The sequence below is a fragment of the Ochotona princeps genome, chromosome X, assembly GCF_030435755.1.
Source record: "Ochotona princeps isolate mOchPri1 chromosome X, mOchPri1.hap1, whole genome shotgun sequence".
Taxonomy (NCBI): Eukaryota; Metazoa; Chordata; class Mammalia; order Lagomorpha; family Ochotonidae; genus Ochotona; species Ochotona princeps.
The window spans coordinates 1,339,180-1,363,521 of NC_080865.1; the positions used below are offsets into that span (position 1 = coordinate 1,339,180).

At 44.3% G+C, this 24,342-nt stretch overlaps 1 protein-coding gene across 2 annotated transcripts; it reads right to left on the minus strand.

The window, feature by feature from the left end:
• Window positions 1-455: 455 nt before the first annotated feature.
• Window positions 456-24,342, minus strand: RBBP7 (RB binding protein 7, chromatin remodeling factor). 2 transcript variants are annotated; one of them, XM_058658423.1, is made up of 12 exons: window positions 24,200-24,342; window positions 23,076-23,220; window positions 16,285-16,430; window positions 12,876-13,049; window positions 10,773-10,888; window positions 6,847-7,007; window positions 6,045-6,171; window positions 5,846-5,923; window positions 5,208-5,284; window positions 3,482-3,539; window positions 1,387-1,497; window positions 456-909 (listed from the first exon to the last, which is right to left on the minus strand). In XM_058658423.1, exons 1-12 carry the CDS (start codon window positions 24,306-24,308, stop codon window positions 841-843), a joined length of 1,371 nt encoding a protein of 456 aa, XP_058514406.1. In that variant the 5' UTR covers window positions 24,309-24,342; the 3' UTR covers window positions 456-840. The 2 variants fall into 2 exon arrangements, with proteins under 2 accessions (XP_058514406.1, XP_058514407.1); XM_058658424.1 differs by having other exon boundaries at window positions 23,988-24,291.

The following is a 24,342-nucleotide window of genomic DNA, read 5'->3' on the forward strand; positions in this document are numbered from 1 at the left end:
TGGTCTGACCCATACCGACTCTCCCCTCCACGTCACCAGGTCTCAGTCCCCTTGCTTACCTGCAAGTACAGTGGCCCTGTCGTTGGGAGTCCCTAAGGAGTCCTTCCTCACCTACACGTACAGTGGCCTTAGCCATGCATGTCCCTAGGCAGTAATTCCACACACTTAAGACCGCAGAGCTTGTCACTGGGCGCCCAGCAGGGGAAGCCCGGTGCCGTTGGCACTCGACCGCCCACAAGCGATTTGCCCACTGTTTGGCAGCAGTGAATGGGGAGCTAGGATCCCCAGCAGGAGGCCTGGCCCGGCACGGACTCCTCCAGTCACAGCTGCGTGGTTGGGGATCCAGACACTCATTTCTCTGCCCGCACTTACCTGGGCTCCAGCAAGTCCTTCCTGTACTCAAGGATGCATGCACACCCATTCGCCTCCCCACCTTCTAAAAGAGTAACACTAAGTTTATTTTAAAACTTTATTTCTGCAAAGCCAATCCAGAAAGTGTTGAAGGAAAAAGTGTAAAAGTTACTGTTGCATATTTGGGAACAGCAAGCACTTAGTTTGAGAAAATGAGGACTTAAAACAGTTGAACCAAACGCAGTACCCTGCTACTTACATCTTAAAACAATGGCGTTCTTCTTAAGGAACAATCTTTTCTTCCCTAACAGCTACAATATGATACAGTACGCAATAGCTCACTTGAAAGTGCTAGAATCAGAGAGTAAAGAATGCCAAAAGCCATCCCACTTAACAATTCTTACTATACAATGCCTTTTTGGTGCTTGATAAATCAAGCATTCTTTCATGTAGCATGACATTCAACAGAAGACCTCTCAGACACTGGGCTTAAGATCCTTGTCCCTCCAGCTCCGATGTTGTGACTTCTGACTCTTCATCATTGTAAATATTTTCAGCCTGGAGAGAACCACCAAATAAAGTCAGAGGTAAAACTCTTCCCTGTGGATTTTACAAAGTCATCTCTAAAAACAGAATTCTGTGTAAGTGTTGTGAACTAGAGGGCCACAGTTTTACAATTCATTTGGTTTTCACTGCTGTGTCTACCCTGCCTCATGTGGCCTCACACAGACGCCTGGCCATCAGTCCTTAGGCATCACTGAGAGGGAGCTAGGGTCAAGTGCTCGCATCATCTGAACACACTGACGCTGCTCTTCTGTCTCCATCACAGGTCCGGGAGACAGAAGCGGCACCAAGGCAGCCTTGGATGAAGTCACATGTGTTCATATGGAGCATTACAGAGCTTTCTCCTATACCAGCAGGTGCTCCAGACAGATACAGCACCGGTACAGAACTAACAGTTGTGGCAACATGTTTGTACAATACTCATCTTTCATCTCACCAGTCAGTGAGGGAAAAAGGCACGCCTCAGCTTACCATCTGCCATATCTGCATGATGTTGTCCTCTGAGACCGAGCAGATGACCCACGGCTCATTGGGGTTCCAGCTAAAATCCGAAATCTTTGCAGTGTGTCCTCCATGAATAAACTGTTGATAAGAACAACCAAAGGTTGTTTCATTTCCTCTGAATCCAAATGCCTCAAAGACTTCACTTTTGAGAGCACCCATCTTTCAGGATGCAGGTTGGGAGACCTGGCAGCTTTAGGGCAGTGCAGGCTTAGTAACTGCTTCCACACTGCATCTGCCACGGAGTCTCCCTGGCGCCCAGTGACGTCTCTAAGAAAGGGATCCCTCGCCCTCCACAGTCTCTGCCAGAGTACACCATCGCAGAGCTCCCATGCAGGCCTGAGCAGACAGCCTGGCTAAAAAAAATGGTGGAGGGCACAACTGCATTTCCTGCAAGAGAACGCCACAGGAAGCCGCGGTACCTTGCTTACTTCTCTTTAAGATGTGGAGCAATAGTTCTTGTCAAGGACAATACTAACACATTGTTTGCGAAATGGAACGCATACTTTGTGCCAAAGTCTGCTTTTGACAATGAGCTATTAGGCTATCAGTGGCTTACAAGTGATATAACTATTTCAGCTCGTTTTGTTTCAAAATATGATAGTGTACAGTAACTTGTCAAACATTTTGGGGGATATCCAAAGATTTGTAGCTTGAATCACATGCAAAAATCACCAGGCACACTTGTAATTATCATTATAGCATACAGTTTACTCAAGTCTCTTAATTTCAGATTTTTTTGTGAAAAGAACAAAATCCTAGGATTGTCTCCAGGACCAGGAAGCTGATGCAGAGCCATGACATACAAAATAACGAACTTGTCCCTCTGCTATCCAAAGCTGGCTGCGAGCCTTGAGAACATGCCAAGTAAATGGCCACAGAAAATTTTTGCACGAGTGCATTTCATAGAAATTCCAAGAACAGCTTCATCGTAAGGCAAAGCAGATTGGTGGTGGTGGGGCGTTATGGAGAGAGGGTTCAGAGATAGTTTGAGGGAACAAAAATATCCCAGAATTCATTTGTGAAGATGACTGTACAACTCTGAATATAGTAAAAAACCACTGAATTGCATAAACTAATAAACTGTATGGTATGTGAGTTATAGTTCAACAAAGCTCTCACTAAAGTGCAAGTAGGACGAAAATAGCTTGGAACAATGCCATTCCCAGAAAATCCTGAAATCCTATGAAGTCATGGCTCACACAACACACTGTAACGGAACATGCTACCATCAGGTTGTGCCACAGCTTATGGAGAGGCACACCTGGGCCAGGGCATGGCACGGTGCTGGCGGGGAAGTCTAAAAGAGGCCGTGCAAGGTGGGACACGATGTGCACACCACGGCTAGTCTCAAGGGCCACGCATAAATCTACTAACAATTCTTGCAGGCACCTCAAGAGTGGTGAGTGATTCTCAGCCGATGGACTGGAGCAGACGGACAAATTCTGACTTCCAAGCCAGGACAACCAAGCACTGCTCTGCTTCATACACAAGTTAGGCCATTCAAAATGTTTCATACTATTTGAAAGTGTTACGTATCACTAATGAAATCCTTCCCCAATTCTCATAGTTGAAATGAGTGAGAAATTCTTCAGTTTCCAGGAGCTAAAACTACTTGGACATTCATAAAAAGCTACTGGAATGCATCTGCTAGTTTTGAAAGAGTGTCAAAACTTAATTACAATAACCTCCAAACTCTCACTTTGAAATCATCTTCAAGAGCTAGAACCTGGCGGTTGGCGTGATGGTCCAACTAGCTAACATCCACTTCCAAGTGCTGGCATCCCATATGGGTGCTGGTTCATGTCTCAAGTGCTCACCTTCCCTTCCAGCTCCCTGCTTGTGGCCTGGGAAAGCAGTTAAGGACGCCCACAGCCTTGGGACCCTGCACCTGCGTGGGAGACCTGGAAGAGGCTCCTGGTTTCAGATCAGCTCAGCTCCAGTCACTGTCACCATTTGGGGAGTGAACCAGTAGAGATAAATTCATTCATGAGATAAATGTATCAATAACAAGTCATCCAATCTGCGTATGATGTTGTGATTTTTAAAGGAAGCCAATGCCTACCAGGAGTTCCGGAGGCCCATCTTCTGCATCTTCCGCTGACTGTTCTTCTCCAATTTTACTATTGGGAAAGAGCATGATGTTTTCATCACCTAAAATTCCTGTAGCGTGACATACACGAAACCAGCAAGCCCATCTGCACCTGTCCACTCACAAACCCTCTCCTCCCTCTCCGAAAAACTTAGTATGCTACAAGCAATCAGGGATTTAAATTATTTAGTAGATGTTAGTTTATTTCACTGAATTTTTTTCTTTTAAAAATTTTTTATGCTATAGTTCCATAGACTCAGAGAATTTCCCTTGCCACCCCACTACTGATTTCCCCTGTATTCATGAAAATGTTTTCAGACTATTCACAACTGAAGTTATAAAATGGGGGAACTGTCATTAATCCAAAATGTCTACAGATTTAATTATGCTGTTGCAACTGGAATGCCACACTGGAGTTGCTCTCCACTCCGACTCATCTCTTTGCTTACATGCCTGCGGGACTCAGGCAGATGGCCCCTCCCCACAACGTGGGGAACTCATGATGGAGTATGGCTTCAGCCTGGCCTAGCCCTGGCTGTCGCAGGCATTTGGGGAATAAAACAGCAGATGAAACATCAGTCATCCTGCCTTAGGGAAAAAAAAACTGGTTAAAAAGGGGGCAGACAACCAACACAGGAGGCGAGCAATATGGCACTGGGATTCTGTATGGGTGCTGGTTCAAGGCCTGGCTGTTCCACTTTTTTTTTTTTTTTTTTTTGAGATTTGCTTATTTTTACTGAAGTCAGATTTGAAGACAGAGAGAGAGAGAGAGATACAAAGATCTTCCATTCGCTGGTTCACTCCCCAAATGACTGCAATGGCTGGAGCCAAGCCCATCCAAAGCCAGGCACTTCTTCCAGTCCCCTGCCCCTCCCACGCGGGTGCAGGGTCCCAAGGCTTTGGGCCGTCCTCCACTGCTTTCCCAGGCCACAGGCAGGGAGCTGGATGGGGAAAGGAGCAGGCACAACATGAACCAGCATCCTGTATGGGATCCTGGTGCATGCAAGGCAAGGATTTCGCCACTGACCCATCATATCAGGCTCCTGGCTATCCCACTTCTGATCCAGCTCCCTCCTAATATGCCTGGAAAAGCAGTGGTAGACAGCCTAAGTGCTTGCTTCCCTGCACCCACTGCAGAGACCTGCAGAATCCCCAAGCTCCCGGCCAGCCCAGCTCTGGCCCTGCAACCATTTAGTGAGTGAACCAGGGGATGAAAATCTCTGTACCCCTCACTCTCTGTAACTCCGCCTTTCTAATAAATAAATAGGTAAAGATAAAGTTGCTAGCACCATTTTGAACTTGAATTTTATCAAATATAATCTTAAATTATGGATGAATTTTAAGAAATCACACATAGTTGCCAGCATGGTAGTGGAGCAAGCTATTCTTCCACCTTGTGGTGCTGACATGAAGGTCACCTTGTCTCTCCCCAACTTCCAAATGCAAATAAGTAAATCTTTACACTAAAGAATTCAATCATTTGGATGGATACACACAAACACCAAATTTCATGCCTGAATATCAGCAGGGAAAAACTCAAAATCATTTGCTAATTCACTTCTGTTTCACAAAACAAAGTCAGTTAATTTAGTATTAGGTTTACTGAAGTAGGATCAGCAAATAATTATTCTAGTTTTGAATTCCTATGTCATCTTGCCATATTTATGCAGCAGTACCATGTAGCCAGATTTTAACTTACCTTAAATCCCATACATTCAGGCGACGATCAGTGCCACTTGAAGCCAAAATAGTCTCATTATGTGGAGACCAGTGGACCTAACAATAGATGTTTAGAAAAATCAATTTTTAACAATCACCTGCTCCGAAGTTTGTGGAGAAATTTCCAACCCAAGGTATTTTTTCCATTTTGTGCTCTTGTATCTTCTCTTTACAGCCTTGTCCTAGCCTTTCCAGGGTTCTTAAAGGGACCCCAGCTCCCTGGTCTGGCCCCAGGAAGGTCATGCACTCCTATACCAAGAATATCAGTGAGGGGCTCTCAACAAACTCCTACTTAAGTGTCATAATCATCGTTGCAGAAACTTGAAAAAAAAACTTATCCAGGAGGTTTGCCCTAATCTGTGTCAATCTGTTAAACTGAGCCCATGAGGTTTTCCCTGTGTCTGTGAACTGAAGATTCCCCGGCCTGCATTCAGATGGACTTGGTTTTACGTGTTCCTTCTGGTTCTGAGTGAAGATACTCTCTAAAAGCTGCAAGGCATTTCTTACTAGTTTACTTATGCATAAGAGGAGCTTTTTAAATAGAGCCATGTCCCACACAAGCCATTAAGATGGAAAAACATAACACACAACATACAGAAAGTAGAAAATGTCATGTACCTGGAAGATTTCATCCTTATGAGATTCAAAGGTATGAAGCTTTAATTTCAAATTACGCAGATCCCATAAAGCTACAGTCTGAAGAAAAGCAACAAGTGAAAATGATGTTTGCCCTTCACAAAAACAATCTCAAAATACCCAATAAAGCAGGGAAAACAACTGTGTCTTGTGAACACCAAATATACAGAAACTTGGAAACCTTATCCGCAGAGCCTGTTGCCAGAATGAACTCGCTGTAGGGATTGAACGAGAGGCAGTTGACCTCGGCAGTGTGTGCGTCCACCAAGTGACTGGGCTTGGAAGTGGTGTTGGACCTTGTATCCCATCTGAAACAAAAGGAAAACAAGCACACAGCACCTAAGGGACACCAAGTCTTCCAACCTCTCGCACTGTGATGCCGGCACCACGGCGATACCATCTGCTAGTAAGCTCTGCTTAAGACCAAAGGATGGCTTCTATGAGTAAGCGATGCAATTCGAGCCTACAGAGAAGTGGTATTATTTCCGGTTTTTGTGTAGATCCCGCCTTAATTAACAATTACCCCAAGCTTACACAGAACACAAATCATACACAACTATATAGCTGGTATCCAACTTGTCTTGTCCAATTTCAGTACTTGTCTCCCTATGATTTTCAGATCGTAGCTTGTCAGGTTAGTTTCTTCAAGGGACAAATTGATACACAGTTAGATGCAGGAGCTCTGTGGTGGCACCTGCTAGAATCCTCTTCCTCCCTGAACCCGAGATGAAGTCACCCAGGCTCCTAACTAGGCTCTTTATGAAGCACGTTCCTTAATATTTATTAGCTGTTTTTCTCTCTGAAACAAAGGTATCGATATAGCACAATACCTCTTTTATAAAAAGAGTATTACATATGTTAATTTTATTACATCAATTATACTTTACCTAAAGCCAAAATCTAACTATTAAATGAAAACTACAGTCCCTGATGGTCACTGAAATCATCCACTCAACAAGATCCCACTCAACCTGCCACCTTACATCATAAGTTTCTGATCATCAGCAACAGATCCAAACAACGACTCATGGAGCAGGTGCCAGGCCACGTCCTCCACCACAGCCGAGTGACCAGTAAAGATCGCCTTGGCATCGACGATCTTGCCTTCCTTCGGTCCTGCGTTTATATCCCACAGACAGACAGTCTGAGGAAGAAGAGGGAAAAGAACAAGAGCTATGATACCTTATGGAAAATGCTTTTGTTAAAAACCAAAGTATTGCACCCATACATTTAAATACCAAAAGTCATCTGAACAATAACATCAAGAGCTTGATGCCTACAACAGAAATGCACAACCTACACACACACACTGGGTTGGAAGAATGGGGAATTCAAACTAAAATGTTACTCTGTAAAGCCAGAGGTCTTCTAAGACTTGTAGTTCACTTCACAGAAGAGGCCAGATATTGAGCCTGCACATCAGCTGCATAGTGGGCCCTGGCAACCATCAGCGGGCCCCCCTAAAGCAGGCCCGAGCAGTGGGAAGCTTAGCCACCCACAGGTCACAAAGCCTCACCACCTCCAGCTCAAGATGTGAGCCTTTCATCAGAGGTCAGTCTTGAGTTTTCATGGGAAAGTATTATAAGCCATAGGGTGATGTTTGTCATGCAATGGTACAAAGTAAGAATGCCTTTTAAAGCACATTAACACCAACTGCAATTCCAACAGTGGCGGAGGGCTCATCTTTAAATCAGTTCCTTATATGAAGGGGTTCCTGTTACAAAGCTATTTCCTAAGTATTAAAAATTTTCTTGCAGATGGCATGATGGCCCTACCAGCTAATCCTCCACCTTCAAGTGCCAGCATCCCATATGGTTGCCAGTTCACGTCCCAGCTCCCTGCTTGTGGCCTGGGAAAGCAGAGGAGGACGGCCCAAAGCCTTGGGACCTGCACCCGCGTGGGAGACCTGGAAGAGGCCCATGACTACTGGCTCAGCTCTGGCCACGTGGAGAATGAACCAATGGATGGAAGACCTCTCTGTGTCTCTCCTCCTTCTCTAAAATCTCCTTTTCCAATAAAAATGAGTAAATCTTTTTTTTAAAAGTTCCATTACAAACATGCATGTGTCCTTATTCCAACCGGCTATAGCTCAAAAAGGACCCTGAGAAGACCAGCACGTCTGTCACACAGGCCCTTGGTAATGCCAGCTGTTATCATCACAACATATTCCAAGACTGGACTCCTCAGCAGGTTCTCATAATTAGGCCACCAAGTCCATACAGGCCACCTCCCCTGCTGGGCACATGGGAAGCTGAGGTGAGCTTCCCTTTAGCAAACCCAGGCCAGTCTTGTTTGCACAGTATCCCTAGCAGCCAGGCTACACGAATGTCACACAAGCTTCCTGGTGCGGCGGCCTTTGAATAGCAAACAGCAGGAAGCCTGTGCTCTGGGGAGGAGGGACCGCGGAGCGACAGCTGCTTTCCAGGGTAGTGACAGCCACTTCCTCATGGCTATGGCGCCTATTTCTGGGCAGTTTGCTAGCTTCTTTCTCCAGCTGTCAGAGCCATTCTGTGAGCTACAAGCTCCGGGCTTCTGCTTGGGACAGTCCTGGCCATTAAATCCATCCTGGCAACAAAGAAGCAGATGAAGCGTACCTCCTTTCTTTCCTGCTCTAACGCTACCTTTCAAATAAAAATACATCTCAAAAATAAAAAAAAAATCCAAAAAAAGCTAATGTGACATGATTACTGAGGCAAAGTTACACGTGCTTTCTTTTTTATCACTAGAGCATTTTTTAAGGTTTATTTATTTGAAAGGCAGAAAGAAGCAGACCCCCAACTGGCACCAAGGACTAGAGATGGGGCCAGATGGAAGCCAGGAGACAAACTCCATCCGGGTCCCTCATGTGGGCACAGGGGTCCAAGCATCTAGGACACCTTCTGCTGCTTTCCCAAGTGCAGCAGCAGGCAGTGCAGTCCACAGTGGTGGGCACTCAGAGATGCTGACGTCACGGGTAGCAGGAGAGCCCATGGCACTAACTGCTGACCCTGGGCAGCTTTTGAAAGAAGTCTAGTCTCAAAAACCCACCAAATACTTTTCACTTGTACTAAGGGGATCCATGAAAAAAGGTACTGGGCTTATTAGTGGTGAGAACTACTGGTTTACACTACATTAACAAGATCACTTTGCTAACCTTTTTAAGAAATCCATGTCATTTTATTTACATGAAAGGAAGAGAAAGATAAAACAGTCCACTTCCACCCACTGCCTCAATACCTGCAACAAAGCCGGGAACCCAATCCCGGTCTCCCACCTTGGGAGCAGGAAGCTGGAACCAGACGTTTGAGCAAGGTATTGAACCCAGACACTCGAGTATACCATGCGGGCATCCTAATTCAGGTCTTAACTACTGGAATAAACATGTGTCTTAGTGTGGCACTTTGAGGTTAAGGAAAAACACACAAACAAAAATTTGTACTAAGGATGCCACAGCAGTTCAATGTGGAAGGGTAAGTCTATTCAATAAATGGTGCTGGAAAAATTGGATATCCACATGCAAAAAAAGTTATGTTTTTCACTCCATAAAAAAATAAACAATAGGCAAAACACTTAAATCTTAACATGGACTCATGGTTCTTTCATAATACGCACTTTCTATGAGCCTGCTCAATACCTCTTAGAGCACATAAAGAATTTTTGTGAAACAACAGTAACGGGGACTGAGGGCGAGGGCACTGTGCGGAATGAGCCTGATTCATGTCTCATCCACTCCATTTCCGACGCAGCTTCCCACTAATGTGCACGCGGGGAGGGGTCAGTGATGCCCGTCCTTTGGTCCCTGCTGCCCACACAGGAGCCCGTTGATGAAGTTGTGTGCTCTCCTAGCTCTGGCTTCCCTCGGCTGCTACACGCGCTACAGGGCAAACCAGTGGACAGGAGATCTTTGTCCACTTTCAAGAAAGAAAAAAATACAATAAAAACCCACTTTATATAGACAAAAGATCTGAAAATACTTTGTCTAAAGGAAATCTACAGTTAATAAGCACAAGAGATGCTCAATACTCATCGTCAGGAATTACAGATAAAAAATCACACACTCACCAGGCAGCCATAATCGAAGACAGCAAGTGCTGCTTAGAATGTGGAAAAACGCCAACATTTATGCTGCTGGTGGGAATGTAAAATGGGCAGCACCTTTGAAAAGTTTCTGCAGGGTTTCAAAAAGTTAACCCCAATACTACTGTAGGAGTCAGGTACTTAGCCAAGGGAACTGAAAACATGCCGCTACGCAAAATAGCCAAAAAGGGCAGCCACAAGTCCAAATGCTCAAATAGTGGAACCAACCCAAACTGCAGAGTATTCCCTACAATAATGCATTATTCAGCCATAAAAACAACTCAAGTACATGTTACCTGAAGCCATAGAGAAAAGCCATGTATTGCATGATTCCAATTACATGAAATGTTGAGAATAAACTACCACAGAGACAGAAAGGGAGCAGGGAGTAAAGCAGTCAGCAAAGTAACAGGGAACTTCCTTTTTGAACATTTGATAAAAAATATGCCAGAATTGTAAGTGATAGGTACAGAAGTTTTCAATATACTAGAAGCCACAGAACTGCACACACAGTTAAAAATGCATTATTCGGGCTCTAAAATACTTAATTTAGTGTTTCCGTGTTAAGGAGCTACGGGTTCTCTTTCCAACAACGGCAGAGGCCTTTCGCCCACCTTCCCTTCATTCTAACATTACTTCAAAACAGCTTTGTGAAGCCCTAGGGCTCCACCAGAGTAGACTGACGTTCATGCCTGAACACCTGGGAAAACAGTGCAACAATCCCATAGCAGCATTATTGTAGGAAAATTTTCATTCTATAATGCCCCTTCGCTTCTGCAGCGAAGGGGCATTATAGAATGAAAATTTCTCTCAAGTCTCAACTGCATGAACACGTTAAGAACACGTTTCTCACATGGTCATCAGATGCACTCAGGAGGTGTCCGCTCAAATTAGAATTCCAGGAAAGACCATACCCTTCCTTTTGGTGACCTCTCAATCTAAGATCAGGATTACATTCTCCACTTGGGTCTGAGAAAAAAAATAATACATTAATTAGCAAGTTATTTTATCAGAACTGTCGAGAGCAAATTCTCATTCTTCTATGAAGTAACCCCTAACACCAACTGCACATGATCAAGGACTTGTTACAACAGCTTAAAAAGCTGGTTTCTGGGCCCTGGTGTGGTAGTGTACTGCCTGAAGTCCTTGCCTTGCATGCACTGGGATCCCATATGGGCTCCAGTGGCCCCACTTCCCATCCAGCTCCCTGCTTGTGTCCTGGGAAAGCAGTTGAGGACAACCCAAAGCCTTGGGGCCCTGCACCCACATGGGAGACCCAGAGGGTGTTCTTGACTTCAGATCAGCTCAGCTCCGGCCATTGTGGCCACTTGGGGAGTGAACCAGAGGACAGAAGATCTTTCTCTGCCTCTCCTCTCTGTAAGCCTTTCTAATAAAAAAAAAAAAAAAAAAAAAGAAAAATTGGTTTTCCTTCCCTGCCTCATTTTAAACTCCAAGTCAGTCTCATAATCATTAAATTACTGATTTATTTGGAAAATCCAATACCATACCACAAAAACCCCAAATTTTAGCTATCTCACAAATTTGTATAGCAGCAACCCCATTCTACTGCTTAATTTTTCGAAATACTTTTAACAGAGCAGGTCTCCTTTTTTATTTTTAATTCATTAATTACATTGCATTATGTGACACAGTTTCATAGGTACTTGGGTTCTCCCCACCCCTCCCCAGACCCTCCCACCATGGTGGATTCCTCCACCTTGTTGCATAACCACAGTTCAAGTTCAGTTGAGATTCCCCCATTGCAAGCATATACCAAACAGAGTGCCGCATCTTATTGTCCAGTCAAGTTCAACGGCTTCTTTTTTTTTTTTAATTTTATTTTAAATTCATTAATTACATTGTATTATGTGACACAGTTTCATAGGTACTGGGATTCTCCCCACCCCTCCCCAAACCCTCCCACCATGGTGGATTCCTCCACCTTGTTGCATAACCACAGTTCAAGTTCAGTTGAGATTCCCCCATTGCAAGCATATACCAAACATAGAGTCCAGCATCTTATTGTCTAGTCAAGTTCAACGGCTTCTTAGGTATACCCTCTCTGGTCTGAAGACAGAGCCAGCAGAGTATCATCCCAGTCAATTAAAAGCTCCAACATACCATCAGCAAAAATTTACATCATTATGGAATTAATTGACATAGTAATGAGTAACCAATATGTTAAAAGTAAATGCGAGTTCTTAACCACCTTCTGTGACCACTTCATTGACATTTCAATTTTAGTTTATACACAACATATAACATACATAACATGTTATACATAACATCATATCATCTTAAATTAAGGCAAACATGTGGTATTTAACCTTTTGGGATTGCAGAGCAGGTCTCCTTACAGTCTTTGAATGGCTTTAGGGTACCGTACGATCATGAATGACCCTTGGCCAATCACTGAAACTGTGAGCCTAGAAAGTTGTTCTGTCACTGCCTGATCAAGCAGTAGACCCTCAGAGCAACTCACCACCACTTGCAGGACTGTCTAGCACGATTCACAGTACATGTGGCTTCAATGTTGGGGTCCCGAGTTTCCACTACACAGCTAGCCACAGGATGTGCCTATGTGAGCAGACCCCATGAAAGTCCTAGACCCTGAGACTCAAACAGGCTTCCCTTAACTGGCACACTTAGGATTAGTTCCTGTGGTTACCTACTAGACAGACAGCATATCCTGTGTGCTTCCAGACTGGGCCTGACTGCTACATTTCACCTGATACCTATTTTGTTCGTGATCCTTTGCCGTTAACAAAGCTTAGCCATATAAGCCTGTTGTGAGGTGTTTCTCACAAGTGGTTATGGGACTCAACCTAAACAATTATAAACCTTTACATATTAGTTGTACTACTGTGAATGACCTTAAAACATTACTTTTTCTAACATTACCATTTTTAACAAAAAACAAATGCTCATGTAATGAGCTATCTTTACTATTACACACCTGGTTTGGCAGGATGTTTTGTATAGTCAAAAACCAAGACATCAGAAGATGGCGTCTTTGTAGCAATGATATGAGGATTTTGTGGCATGTAACGGGCACGATTTACTTCTCCTTCGTGATTAATTTTGATTTCACATTCGATCTTTCCTGTTACAGAACCAAAGCCACCAAATTCTAAGGTGAGGAGAAAAAGAACACACATTTAGAATTAAAGTCACTAGGTTTTTTTGTTTATTAAATTTATTCGTTAATTACATTGTGTTGTAATTTTGTAGGAACTGGGATTCTCCCCACACCCTCCCCCCATGGTGGGTTCCTCCACCTTGTTGCTTAACCATAGTTTAAGTTCAGTTGAGATTCCCTCTTTGCAAGCATATGCCGAGCATAGAGTCCAACATCTTTTAGTCTAGTGAAGTCCAACTAAAGTCACTAGTTGTTTAATCAGTGCAACAGATTTCAGCTTGACAATACACATTGCATATTGATCAGAAATAACCTGAAGAACTCATACAACTTACCGCAACTCATCCTTAACTCATACATACAAAGCACAGCAAAAAATGAAACCAAGTACATTTTTGGTGCAATAGAGTTGGAAAGTCCATGTACTTTGAGGACACTATATATAAAAGGAATTCAAAAAACTTTGCAACAAATTAAACTTGTTTTTAATTCCATTTCATGTGAACTCTTTGAAATACTCTTGCTAGCATACTTAGCTCAACTGCATGTACCATGCCAAAGTTAAAACAAGGGGGGGTGAACCTATCTGCTGCATGAATAAGACTGTGGTGGTTCTATCTGCGAAAAGGTAACAAAGCTGTGCAGAAACACCACTATTAACTAGCAGAGAGAACATCTAAGCAGATATAATTATCAAGTACATTTTCTAATTTGTTGCTGACACTTAAAATGTGAGGCTGGGGGCGGTATTTGGCCCGGCAGTTAGGAAGCCCTTGGCCCATACAGGCATGCCTGAATTTGATACTAGCTGATTTGTGATTATAGTTTCCTGCTAACATGAACCCTGGTGTCAGCAGTGATGGCTCAAGTGGCTGAGTTCCTGGCTCTAGCTCCCAGCTTCAGCTGTGGGTGGAGGGTGTGTGGACATTTGGGGAGTGCGCCAGAAGAGAGGAGCTCTTCCCTTCATTCACCTCTAAGTTTATTTTTTAAACTAGCTTTATTTTATTCCCCAAGTGGCTGCAATGGTGGGAGCTGAGCTGATCTGAAGCCAGGAGCTTCTTCCGGTCTCCCACGCGGGTGCAGGGTCCCAAAGCTTTGGGCCGTCCTCGACTGCTTTCCCAGGCCACAGGCAGGGAGCTGGATGGGAAGTGGAGCTGCCGGGGTTAGAACCGGCGCCCATATGGGATGCCGGTGCATGCAAGAAAGGTCTTTAGCTGATAGGCCACTGTGCCAGGACCTCACCCCTAAGTTTAAAAATGCTTTAAAAACTTAGGAGATTTCACATACCACTAGTTTCAGGCCAGTCACTGACTCAAACGCCTGATGGAACTATGCATCTAGTAAGTAAAACAGATCAGGGCCTGGGAGAAAACTGCACTGCAAGGAATGAACTATATTTCTCAGTTCTAACTAGTTCTTGCTTTTTGGGAATGCTCAGTGAACATTGGCTTAGGACCCACATCTAGCCAGCCTTCCCTGCAACAAACACGGAATGCCATTTCAGTGCGGCTGAAAACCATGTCCTATTCCACACAACTTTTCCAAAGTTCCTCCACCCCAAGTGCCACACAACTATATCCAAAAACATCCATCTTCTTTCAGCACTTTTCCCTTTCCTTAATGTCATCAGGAAACATGTACTTCACTTTCTAAGACTACCCTACAATCCCATCTCCAGGGATTCCAATGATTCTAACCCCTTTCCTACAGACACTCCATTTTGCCAATTCCCTTACTTAAAATCCGAACAGCTTAGAAGAAAGAGCACTATGTGTACAATCTACTTGGAATACAGGACTTGGTTTCCTCTGAAAAAGGTTGTATCAATATCAAAGTTTAAAAAAGGTATTTTCAACTCATTAATTTGTAAGACCAAATAATAACGGACCAAGTAATATACTGGATGTGCAAATTTAATATACCTATCTATTTTGCAGCGATTACTTCGTTAATCTGAAATCCCAGTTAGGTGTTTCAGGATTAGAATTTAAAACTTCTGTATACAATATTTACAAAAATAAAATTCAAGGTTACAGCAGAATGACTATGAACCATTGGCCGAACAATTTCAATTTCAACACACTGGACAACATAACATTTTCTTTTCAGTCAAAATTAAGTAAACATCAGAATGTTCAGATTATCAAGCCACTTGAAACTACGAACAAAGAGCTGACTTGGCAGGTCTGGCTGCTTAGCCATTTTATCTCTGAAGGACACTGAGACCCTATTGCCTCTCAGCCAATTCCTGGGAACACGGACCTCACAATGTTCTTCATGTTACTGATAGACTGATGACTCTGTGGTGTACATCTGGAGCAACAGACCATGTTGTACCAGTTTGTACAAACAACGGTGATGATAATGCACCTGCTTTCCTTACTGGGACTCTGAGTTGGAGCTGACCTGGCTTGTTTCCAGCAAGATGCGGCGGCACAGCCAGTCCTCCAGGAAAGGCTCACACCCCAAGACCCAGCTGGGATTCCTTGGGCAAAGATACTCCATCCCTGTCACTGTAATTTGCTGCCAGAGAGAATAAGTGCATCCTGGGTGGCCCTGAATGATGGAACATTTGTGCCTATCCTCCACAAACTCTCCAATGCCATTTTTCCTGCTGCAATTCTGTTCTGTACGCTCACAAATTTTAGCCACAAGTGAAATTTCCTCTTCAGTCTTGCAGATCCTTCTAGACAAATCACTAAACTAAGCATGGCTGTGGAAATAACCAAAACAGTGTGTATCTGACATTAGTAAAGAAGAAATTTTCAAGTTTCCTAAACTGACCTTACCTACTGCCTATCTTCCCCCAAAATAAACCTGCATCAGTAAATGTTGCTCTGCCTCTTAATTCTTCTTCTATGACATATCAACATACACCACTACTTTTACCAAAATGCAACACTGTAATTATTCGTACCAGTTATTCAAATTCATCTTGGAAATTTTCTACATTGGTGCATATATTTTTCTCATTTTTATTAAATGCTAAATAACATTTCAAATATACCATAATGTGTTCAACCAATTTCTTATGAACCAACATCTAGGCTGCCAGGTACTAATTTTTCAAATGCAAAGTAATAATATTGTGAAATCTTTGCACACATGTAGGTGAGGGTTCTGTAGGATACAGTCCAAGAAGGTCAAGTGCTGGACCAAAAACTAACATTATAAACATATTTAATAACATGCCCTTGGAAAGAGACAGAATATATAAAACACCTACCCCCCTTGTCACTGTCACAGTGGGAGGCATCAAACTGCGCATCATCATTGGGAATATGCACTCGGGCCACCACCAGGTGATTCTGCTCGTCAGAGGTGTGAGTCCCCAGGACCAGCCAATGAAGGGCATAATCCTTCCCTTCAGGTCTGTTTAAGAAAGAACAGAGTCATACTCATTCCATAAGAAATCTTCATTTGCTAAACAATCCAGTCTAGTTTTCTCAAAACACATTAACATTTCTTTAACAAATGTATACTGTGCCATTTATTTTGTACCTATTCCCCCTCTAGCTACCAACTTTAAAATGCCCACACATAAAAATTCTTCAGAAATATTCTAACCACAACATGCAGAGGACTTGCCCCTTTCTAGAAAGTCATCCTCCCCTGCTTTGCTTATCAACACGCACACCATCTTTCAGGAGCAGCACTCTGGGGAAGGTAGGCAGAAGGGATACACTAAAATCACCCATCACTCATAAGTAAGGACTTTCCATCTAAACATAGTTTTGGTCCATAGTCTTATTTTTTTTTTTTTTTTAAAGATTTATTTATTTTATTGCAAAGTCAGATATACAGAGAGGAGGAGAGACAGAGAGGAAGATCTTCCATCCGATGATTCACTCCCCAAGTGAGCCGCAACGGGCCGATGCACACCGATCCAAAGCCAGGAACCTGGAACCCCTTCCGGGTCTCCCACGTGGGTGCAGGGTCCCAATGCATTGGGCCGTCCTCAACTGCTTTCCCAGGCCACAAGCAGGGAGCTGGATGGGAAGTGGAGCTGCCGGGATTAGAACCGGCGCCCATATGGGATCCCGGGGCGTTCAAGGCGAGGACTTTGGCCGCTAGGCCACGCCACCGGGCCCATGTCCATAGTCTTATTTTAATATACTAGATGTTTCTGGTTTTCCCAAGAGGCAAGAAAGGCAAAATGCCAAGTTAAAAACAACCACCACCACCTACATTTAAATCCTAGATGAAGCTAAAATCAACTATGTATAATGGCTTAAAAGCTTCCCCTTGGGTTTCAACGTTTCTTCACCTAATAGGTAACAAGTTTAAACAGCATGATCTGAAATCGCCTATTAATGCTGGTGACTGCTGAAGGGTATGGAATGACCCCCTCGATTGTACTGGAGGGTAACATTTTTGCTGCTGTGTTCTGTGGATACCCATGTTGAGGCAGAAGAACTTAGCAATGCACCTGGGCACTTTAGTTTCAGCACTGACTTTTCATCACTATCAACAAAGCTTTTCTACTATTTGTACGATCTAGAAGACCTATCATGGGGGACAACCAAGAAGTAAGGCTCTAGTCCCCCAACACCAGACAAGTTAGGTCATTTATGCTTTTAAATTTCAGTTGTACTAAAGATTCAATGCTTCCACCAAAAGTTTATTATTTCTAGGCATGCAGCATAATAATTTAACAAATTGGGCCACTGTTGTGGCACGGTAAGTTTAGCCACCTGGTTTGAGTCCCTATTGCTCAGCTTCCAAACCAGCTCCTTGGAAATGTGCCCAGGAAAGCAAAGAAGGATGGCCCAAGTCCTTGGGCTCCTGTACCATGTGGAAAATCAGCAAGAAGTTCCTGGCTGGCCCAGCTCTGGCTTCTGTGCCATTTGGGGAGTGAACCAAATGGTTGGGCCTGGCACAGTAGCCTAAATGAAAATCTCTCTGTCACTCCATTTGAACTCTGCTTTCCAAATAATACAACTTTTAAAGATTTTTTTTTTTTTGGAAAAGCAAATTTACAGAGAGGAGGAGAGGCACAGACAAAACTCTTCCATCCACTGGTTCACTCCTCATGTGGCCAAAACAGTTGGAGCTGAGTCCATCCGAAGCCAGGAGCAACTTCTAGGTCTCCTATTTGTCCCAAGTCTTCCTCAACTGCTTTCCCAGGCCACAAGCAGGAAGCTTGATGGGAAATGGAGCAGCTGGGTCAGGAACTGGTGCCCATGTGGGATCTCAGCGGATTCCAGGCAGCTATCGCGCCAGGCCCTCAAATAATATATCTTTTTTTTTTTTTTTTAAAGAGAGAGAGTGTGATGAACAAAAAGCTCATGGAAAACTCCGTTGATTTCAGATTTTACACCAAAATATTTATCTTTTATTTTCATATAATACATAATACAACATGAAATTTTATCAAGATGTGGGCCATGAGGGGAAAACAACCCCACAACCCCAGAATAAGCAGTCATGGCTAAGTAACAGCAACCTCCTTGAAAAAAAAGATGCAAATCTTGGGTGACACATGTCGAGTGAGCCATGGTTATGACTGGGCAATTAATTGCATACTTACATGGTCCTCATATTGAGAGGGAGCAACTGAGCACAGCCAATTTACTTATTTTTCAGGATTTATCTATTTTAATTTGAACAACAGATTCACAGAAAGGAGAGGCAGAGAGCTTCCATCCGCTGGTTTGCTCTCCAAATGGCAAAAACTGCTGGAGCTGGGCCAATCTGAAACCAAGACATCACGTGTGTGCAGGGGCCCAAGGTCTTAACTAGGTCTTAACTAGGGAGCTAGATCAGAAGTGGAGCAGAAAGGAATTCCGCCTATGGGATTCCGACACCACGGGTGGAGGATCAGCCCGCTACTGCGCTGGACCCAAGCCAATTCATTTTTAGCCAGCAAAACCACACACAGAAAAATTAGGTTATAGGCAATGTACCTTAACAAAATGAAATCTTTGCTAGGTTTGGTTACTTGTTTGGTGTTGGGTTAAGCAGAAAAATTACGACCACAGGTAAAAGTCAACAGGTAGACAAGTCAGCTCATCACAATCTGTTTCCAAGGCATACGTACTGTCCCAGGACAGATGGGAGGATCCTAAAAATTTCTCTTGACCGAAACTGAACTATTCCAATTCTGATTTTTCTTTTTTTTTTTTTCCACTTCCATCATCAAAAACAGACTGCTTTCCTGAACTAGTCAATATTGTTTTGTTCTGCTAGTGAATTCACCTAAAGCTGCAGAGGCACTGAAGAGCGCCTACCCAGCCTCAGTGCTAAATGTACTGCTCGCAAAGTCGCCCAAGCATGACAAAAATAGAGTCTATTAACAGACTGTAGCAACAAATGACTGAAACTCACCTAAATATTAGTAAGAAAACTGGTGACATATCATGGGATAAGCATAAATATTATTTTATGGCATCTTTTTTTAAAAATCTATCTATACATGCTCATAGGGAAGTCCTCAATATGCACTCGTACTGAAAACTCAAGTGAACATGCTGCTGCCATAGAAACGAAGATGGGGCTTGCTAATAGTAACACAATGAATTAAGCCACATCTTGGAATGCCTGCATCCCATGTAATTGCTTGGTCTGAACCTGGTGCAGTGGCCTAGCAGCTGAAGTCCTCCTCTTGCACGTGCCGGGATCCCATATGGGCGCTGGTTCTAATCTAAGCAGCCCCGCATCCCGTCCAGCTCCCCGCTTGTGGCCTGGGAAGGCAATCAAGGACAGCCCAAAGGCTTGGACTCTGCACCTGCATGGGAGACCTGGAAGAGGCTCTGGGTTCGCTCAGCTCCAGCTGTTGCAGATGGAAGATCTTCCTCTCTTTCTAATATGATCCAGCTTCCTGTTCATGTGCTTGGGCTGGGTCCCTGCCAGACACAGAAGCCCCAGACCAAGCTCTGGGCCAAGTTTTGGCTGCTGTGCATTTAGAGTGAACCAGCGGAACATTCTCTCTTCCCCCTCCCTTTCTGTGAATCTGCCTTTGAAATAAATTTTCGAAAATTTCAAAGACATATATATTGTATGTATGTAGATACACTGGCAGGGCAGATAAGAGACTGAAAACAATGCCTGCCTCGGCTGGGGGTGGCAGGGAAGGAACATTGAGTATGTAAAACGCAGATTTATTTTTCCCTTTATATATTTTCATATTATCTAAATTTGAAAATGACAAAAAATTAGACATAGAATTAAACAGCTGCAATATATTTAAGAAACCAGTTTAACAAGCAATACAAAACCACCTGTCTTTAAAAATCATTTCCTATAAGTACATAAATTCTTTTAAAAAGCCAGACCAACTATTGACAACTGCCCACTTGCATTTAAGCAAAACAGCACACAAAATGCAGCCATCATCAGGAAGCAGGTTGAATGGAGGCAGAAGGGCACCTCAGGTGAGGCGCGGTCCGCTTCCTTCAGGAGCCAGGAAGTGAGAGCAGCCAGCACTTGGGCTCACGCACACCCCATGGGCCTACAGAGCACCGCACAGTCCTCCCCAGTCAACAACGCAGGCTGTTTGGCACGGCGTTCTTGCGTTCTCTACACCACTACGCATCCTACAACTCCTCTGTTTATAAGTGGCACGAGGATAAATAATTTAACTGAACTATTTTCTGTTACATTCAACTACCAACATAAAAGCAACCCATCTAGGCTGAAAAAATCACACAGAACTATTTAAAACATAGAAATATGAAATTGTGAATGCTGACATGACACCTCAAATGGAAAATTCCACACCTGACCTCACATAATAGGTTACAGTTAAAAGGTATGCACACTAGAAACATTATGCATAATTAATTTCAAGATACTTCATTGCTTACAGGTAAATATTCCAAAAACCGAAACACACACACACACACACACACACAGCTTCAAATGCCTCTGGTCTCAATCCTGTGTTATCCTTAAAACCCTTAGGAAAGATGTATAATTGTAACTAACATTTAAAAAAAATTAAGTACTTCTCATTGAAATCCAAACTAACAATCAGTTATTCTAACAAACTGTTCCTGAGCAGGATGAGTATCAGCCACCATTTACTGAGTGCTGGAGCTGTGCCAATCATGTTAATATCCAGGAGTTCATTTCATTCTCTTAAGTGTGGGCAGTCAGTACTATCAACATCTCTATTTACAGACCAGATAACTTGATGATAAAGAGACTGAACAACTTGGCTTAGTTCAACAAAGCTGATAAGAAACAGAAACAGGCAGGATTCAAACTCAAATCTCTCACCTTGCTGGCACCTCCTCTTTTCTACTATATTACCATAGATTAAAAAACACCCAACTCCCCGGAAGTAAGCTGCTAATAAGCCTTAATTTGCTTAACAGGAAGACAGAGGGGCACAGGTAAAGGATGCTCTAAACCAGAATCTAAATTCCTGTGGGTATAGCAAGCACATTCTATTTTAAAATCTGTTCAGACAGCTGTAAATTTCAATTCTTAGAAGTCTCCATCATCTACTTCTTCACTAACTTTCCACATCTGTACATTAAAATATTTTTTAACTCCTATTGGAAGCTCCCATCTGTAGGGATATCAATGTTCATATTAGGAAAAATCTGGCCTCAGAATTTTAATGAATTCGTCTACTATTTTTATCACAAAATGCTTTCTAGAGCTTGATTTAATCCTCATTAAAGCATGTGGCCAAGTTCCTGCCGTGAGAAAGGTAGTCTCATGCCATCCTGCATGTCCAAGTTCAGACTTGGTGGAAGTCCCATTGTCACTTTCCCAACTCTGTGATCCTGGACATGACACTTAACCTGTTGGCCATTTCCTCATTGGTAAAATCAAGACTAGCCAGTACCTACTCCACAGCACTGTTAGGATGAAAGAAACAGGATGTAAAACTGAGTGATGCGCGAGACCCCATCCTAAGAATTCCATTGAACTCGCCAAAAACAAAAAAACACTAACTATAATCTCAAAGTGTATTTCATACCACAGAACGAAAAGTCACGATTTAAAAGGGAGAGATTTTTCCCCACCCTGCCCGTCAGTTCTCTCCCAAGGTGCACACACTCAGCACGGGGCCAGGAACCAAGAACGCACATCTTGCTCTCCTCTCCTGGGGGGGGGGGGCAGGGAAGCCAAGGCTTCAGCCAGCACCTTGAACCCTGCCCAGGTGCATTAGCCCACACTTTTTTTTTTTTTTGTATATACAAACAGGTACTGTAAACAGTACCTTTTTAAAGGGTACAGATGAAAATAAAGCAAGAATGAAAATATGTATAAATTTAGTACAATATTCAGTGCAAGTAATTATATCACATATTTCTAAGACTTTGGAATATGAATGGTGTTTACTGTGTGATTCTGCCTCAGTGTCTTTTAAGAAGTTGCAGTCAAACTCTAGGTGTGGATGTTTTGTCTTTGAACATTAGCCCACACTTAAACTTGGCTATAACATATAGGCATTCCAAGCTGTAACTTGAACTGCTGCACCACAGCGCCTGCTCCCAACAGCAGTTTTTTTTTTTGCAGGAAATTGCTGCAAAATTGTTTCTGCCTTTGCCAATTCAACCTTCTTGGTCATGGATGCTGGTTATATGTGTGTGCAGTTCATGAAGATTCATCAAACTAACTTTTTACTATTTGTACCTTTTCCTTGTAGGCTACTTTGCAATATTCTTTCTTAATCTTTCAGTAATTTTAACTAAGTGTATTAGTCTACAGCCTAGTGATGGCAACTTGGAGGATTTCCCATAAACATTAAGCCCACAACACTTCTCACCACATCTTGTAACACACTTGCTTGAAGTCATCGCAAGTCACTCAGGCCTTGAAAATCAACACCAGCTGCCGCCTTCTCCAAGGTATGATCGCCTGCTTGTGTTCCACAGTCTCAAAACAAGGTCATGGAAAAAGCAGGCCTGGATACTATTTTTCCCACCAAAATTAACTTCTTTTACTTTTATTCCACCCTGGATATTTTGAAGTACCACTATAACCATAAAATACCAAAACCAAGAAACTTCAGAATGACATTTTAAGTTGTTCGAAATACAAGCAGCAAGCAATGCTTACTTCGTCACTTCAGGAAGCCACTGCACGGTGAGACTGGGCCACTGCAGAGCATGGGTCATAACCAGGTCATACAGAAAAGGAGTGTTCTTCTTCCAGATTTTATACTCTTCATTGATCACACGCTCCTCCACAGTGTCTTCGAACACTGAAATTTCGAGAAAGCCCATACAGTGTTGGAGAGGGATCAAAAGCAGAGTGTGTGCACAGTTATGGAGGTCACCTCGTGATGGCCACACCTAGCTTACTCTTTCCTCCTACCTCAATTCCGGACACAAACAACTAGCTGCTCTTCCAAAATGTGGAGATCACCACCAGGAAGCTCCCATTTTTCTATGTCGAGTCCAACGCCTCCTTCGTATGCAGTCACACACTGAATTACACAAACACGGATTGTGCAGCCTGCTGCAGCTGTTCGCACCTGCTCCCAAGCGCTACCTGTGCGCAGAGGGGTGCCACGACCCCCTCGAGGCGCAAAATGCACGTGCAGCGGAAACCCGCAGGCCTGCTCCCTCCACCCTCCGCCACAGGAGGCCCTAGCTCCCGCGCCGCCCGCGTCGGCAGCCATAGGCCTGCGGCGTCGGGAGCCCCCCTCCTCGGGCCCAGGGCCGCGACCCCGCGGCGGAGACGTGCGCGCGCAGCAGCCCCCGCCGCCGGGCTCGTGGCGGAGCGGCAGCCAGCGCCTCCGCTTCGGGGGGCCCCGGGCCGCCGGCGGGGGCTGGGGGGAAGGCGCCCGCCCGCGGCCCCGCGCCCGGCTCCGGAAGTGGTGCGGGCCCTCGGCGCGGCGGCCCGGTCCCGCGGCGGCCCCGCCCCCTGCTCCGCACGCCAATTCGCGCCTTTCGCCGGCGCGTGCCACGGCCCCGCGCCCGCCGCCCCCCGCCGCCCCGGCGCGCGCCGCCCCGCAGGGCCTCTTACTCTCTTTACTCGCCATCTTGCGTCGGCCCGCTAGCCCCTCCAAGCCGCCTGAGACGCCCCTCGCTAGGCAGGCGCAGCTCGACCGCCGCCGCTGCTGCCTTTGCCAGGCGCGTCACACACGCCTAGCTCTCAAAACCTGAGCGCCGTCTCACCGCCTGGGTTCTCCCCAGACGCTGCGTCTTTCTTCTCCCTCGCCCCTCGCTCACGGGTACCAAGAGCTCCGAGGCGCTCTTCTCTCTCTCTCTCTCTCTCTCCAAACTTGGAACGAGACTTTTCAACCCGCGCCTGCAAGCCCGCCCAGGCAGCTGAGCGCAGGCGCATCCGCCTTGGGAAAAGGGAGAGGCGCTGGAGAGGC

What these genes read in the sequence shown, in the direction of transcription:
- RBBP7 (XM_058658423.1), bottom strand. Translation starts at nt 24,308, where the DNA reads ATGCGCCTGCGCTCAGCTGCCTGGGCGGGCTTGCAGGCGCGGGTTGAA. An exon ending in CAACAGGCTCTGCGGATAAG is followed by an intron (nt 5,924 to 6,044) that starts GTTTCCAAGTTT and finishes GCTTTTCTTCAG; the next exon opens with ACTGTAGCTTTATGGGATCT. An exon ending in ATAAGGATGAAATCTTCCAG is followed by an intron (nt 5,285 to 5,845) that starts GTACATGACATT and finishes ATCTATTGTTAG; the next exon opens with GTCCACTGGTCTCCACATAA.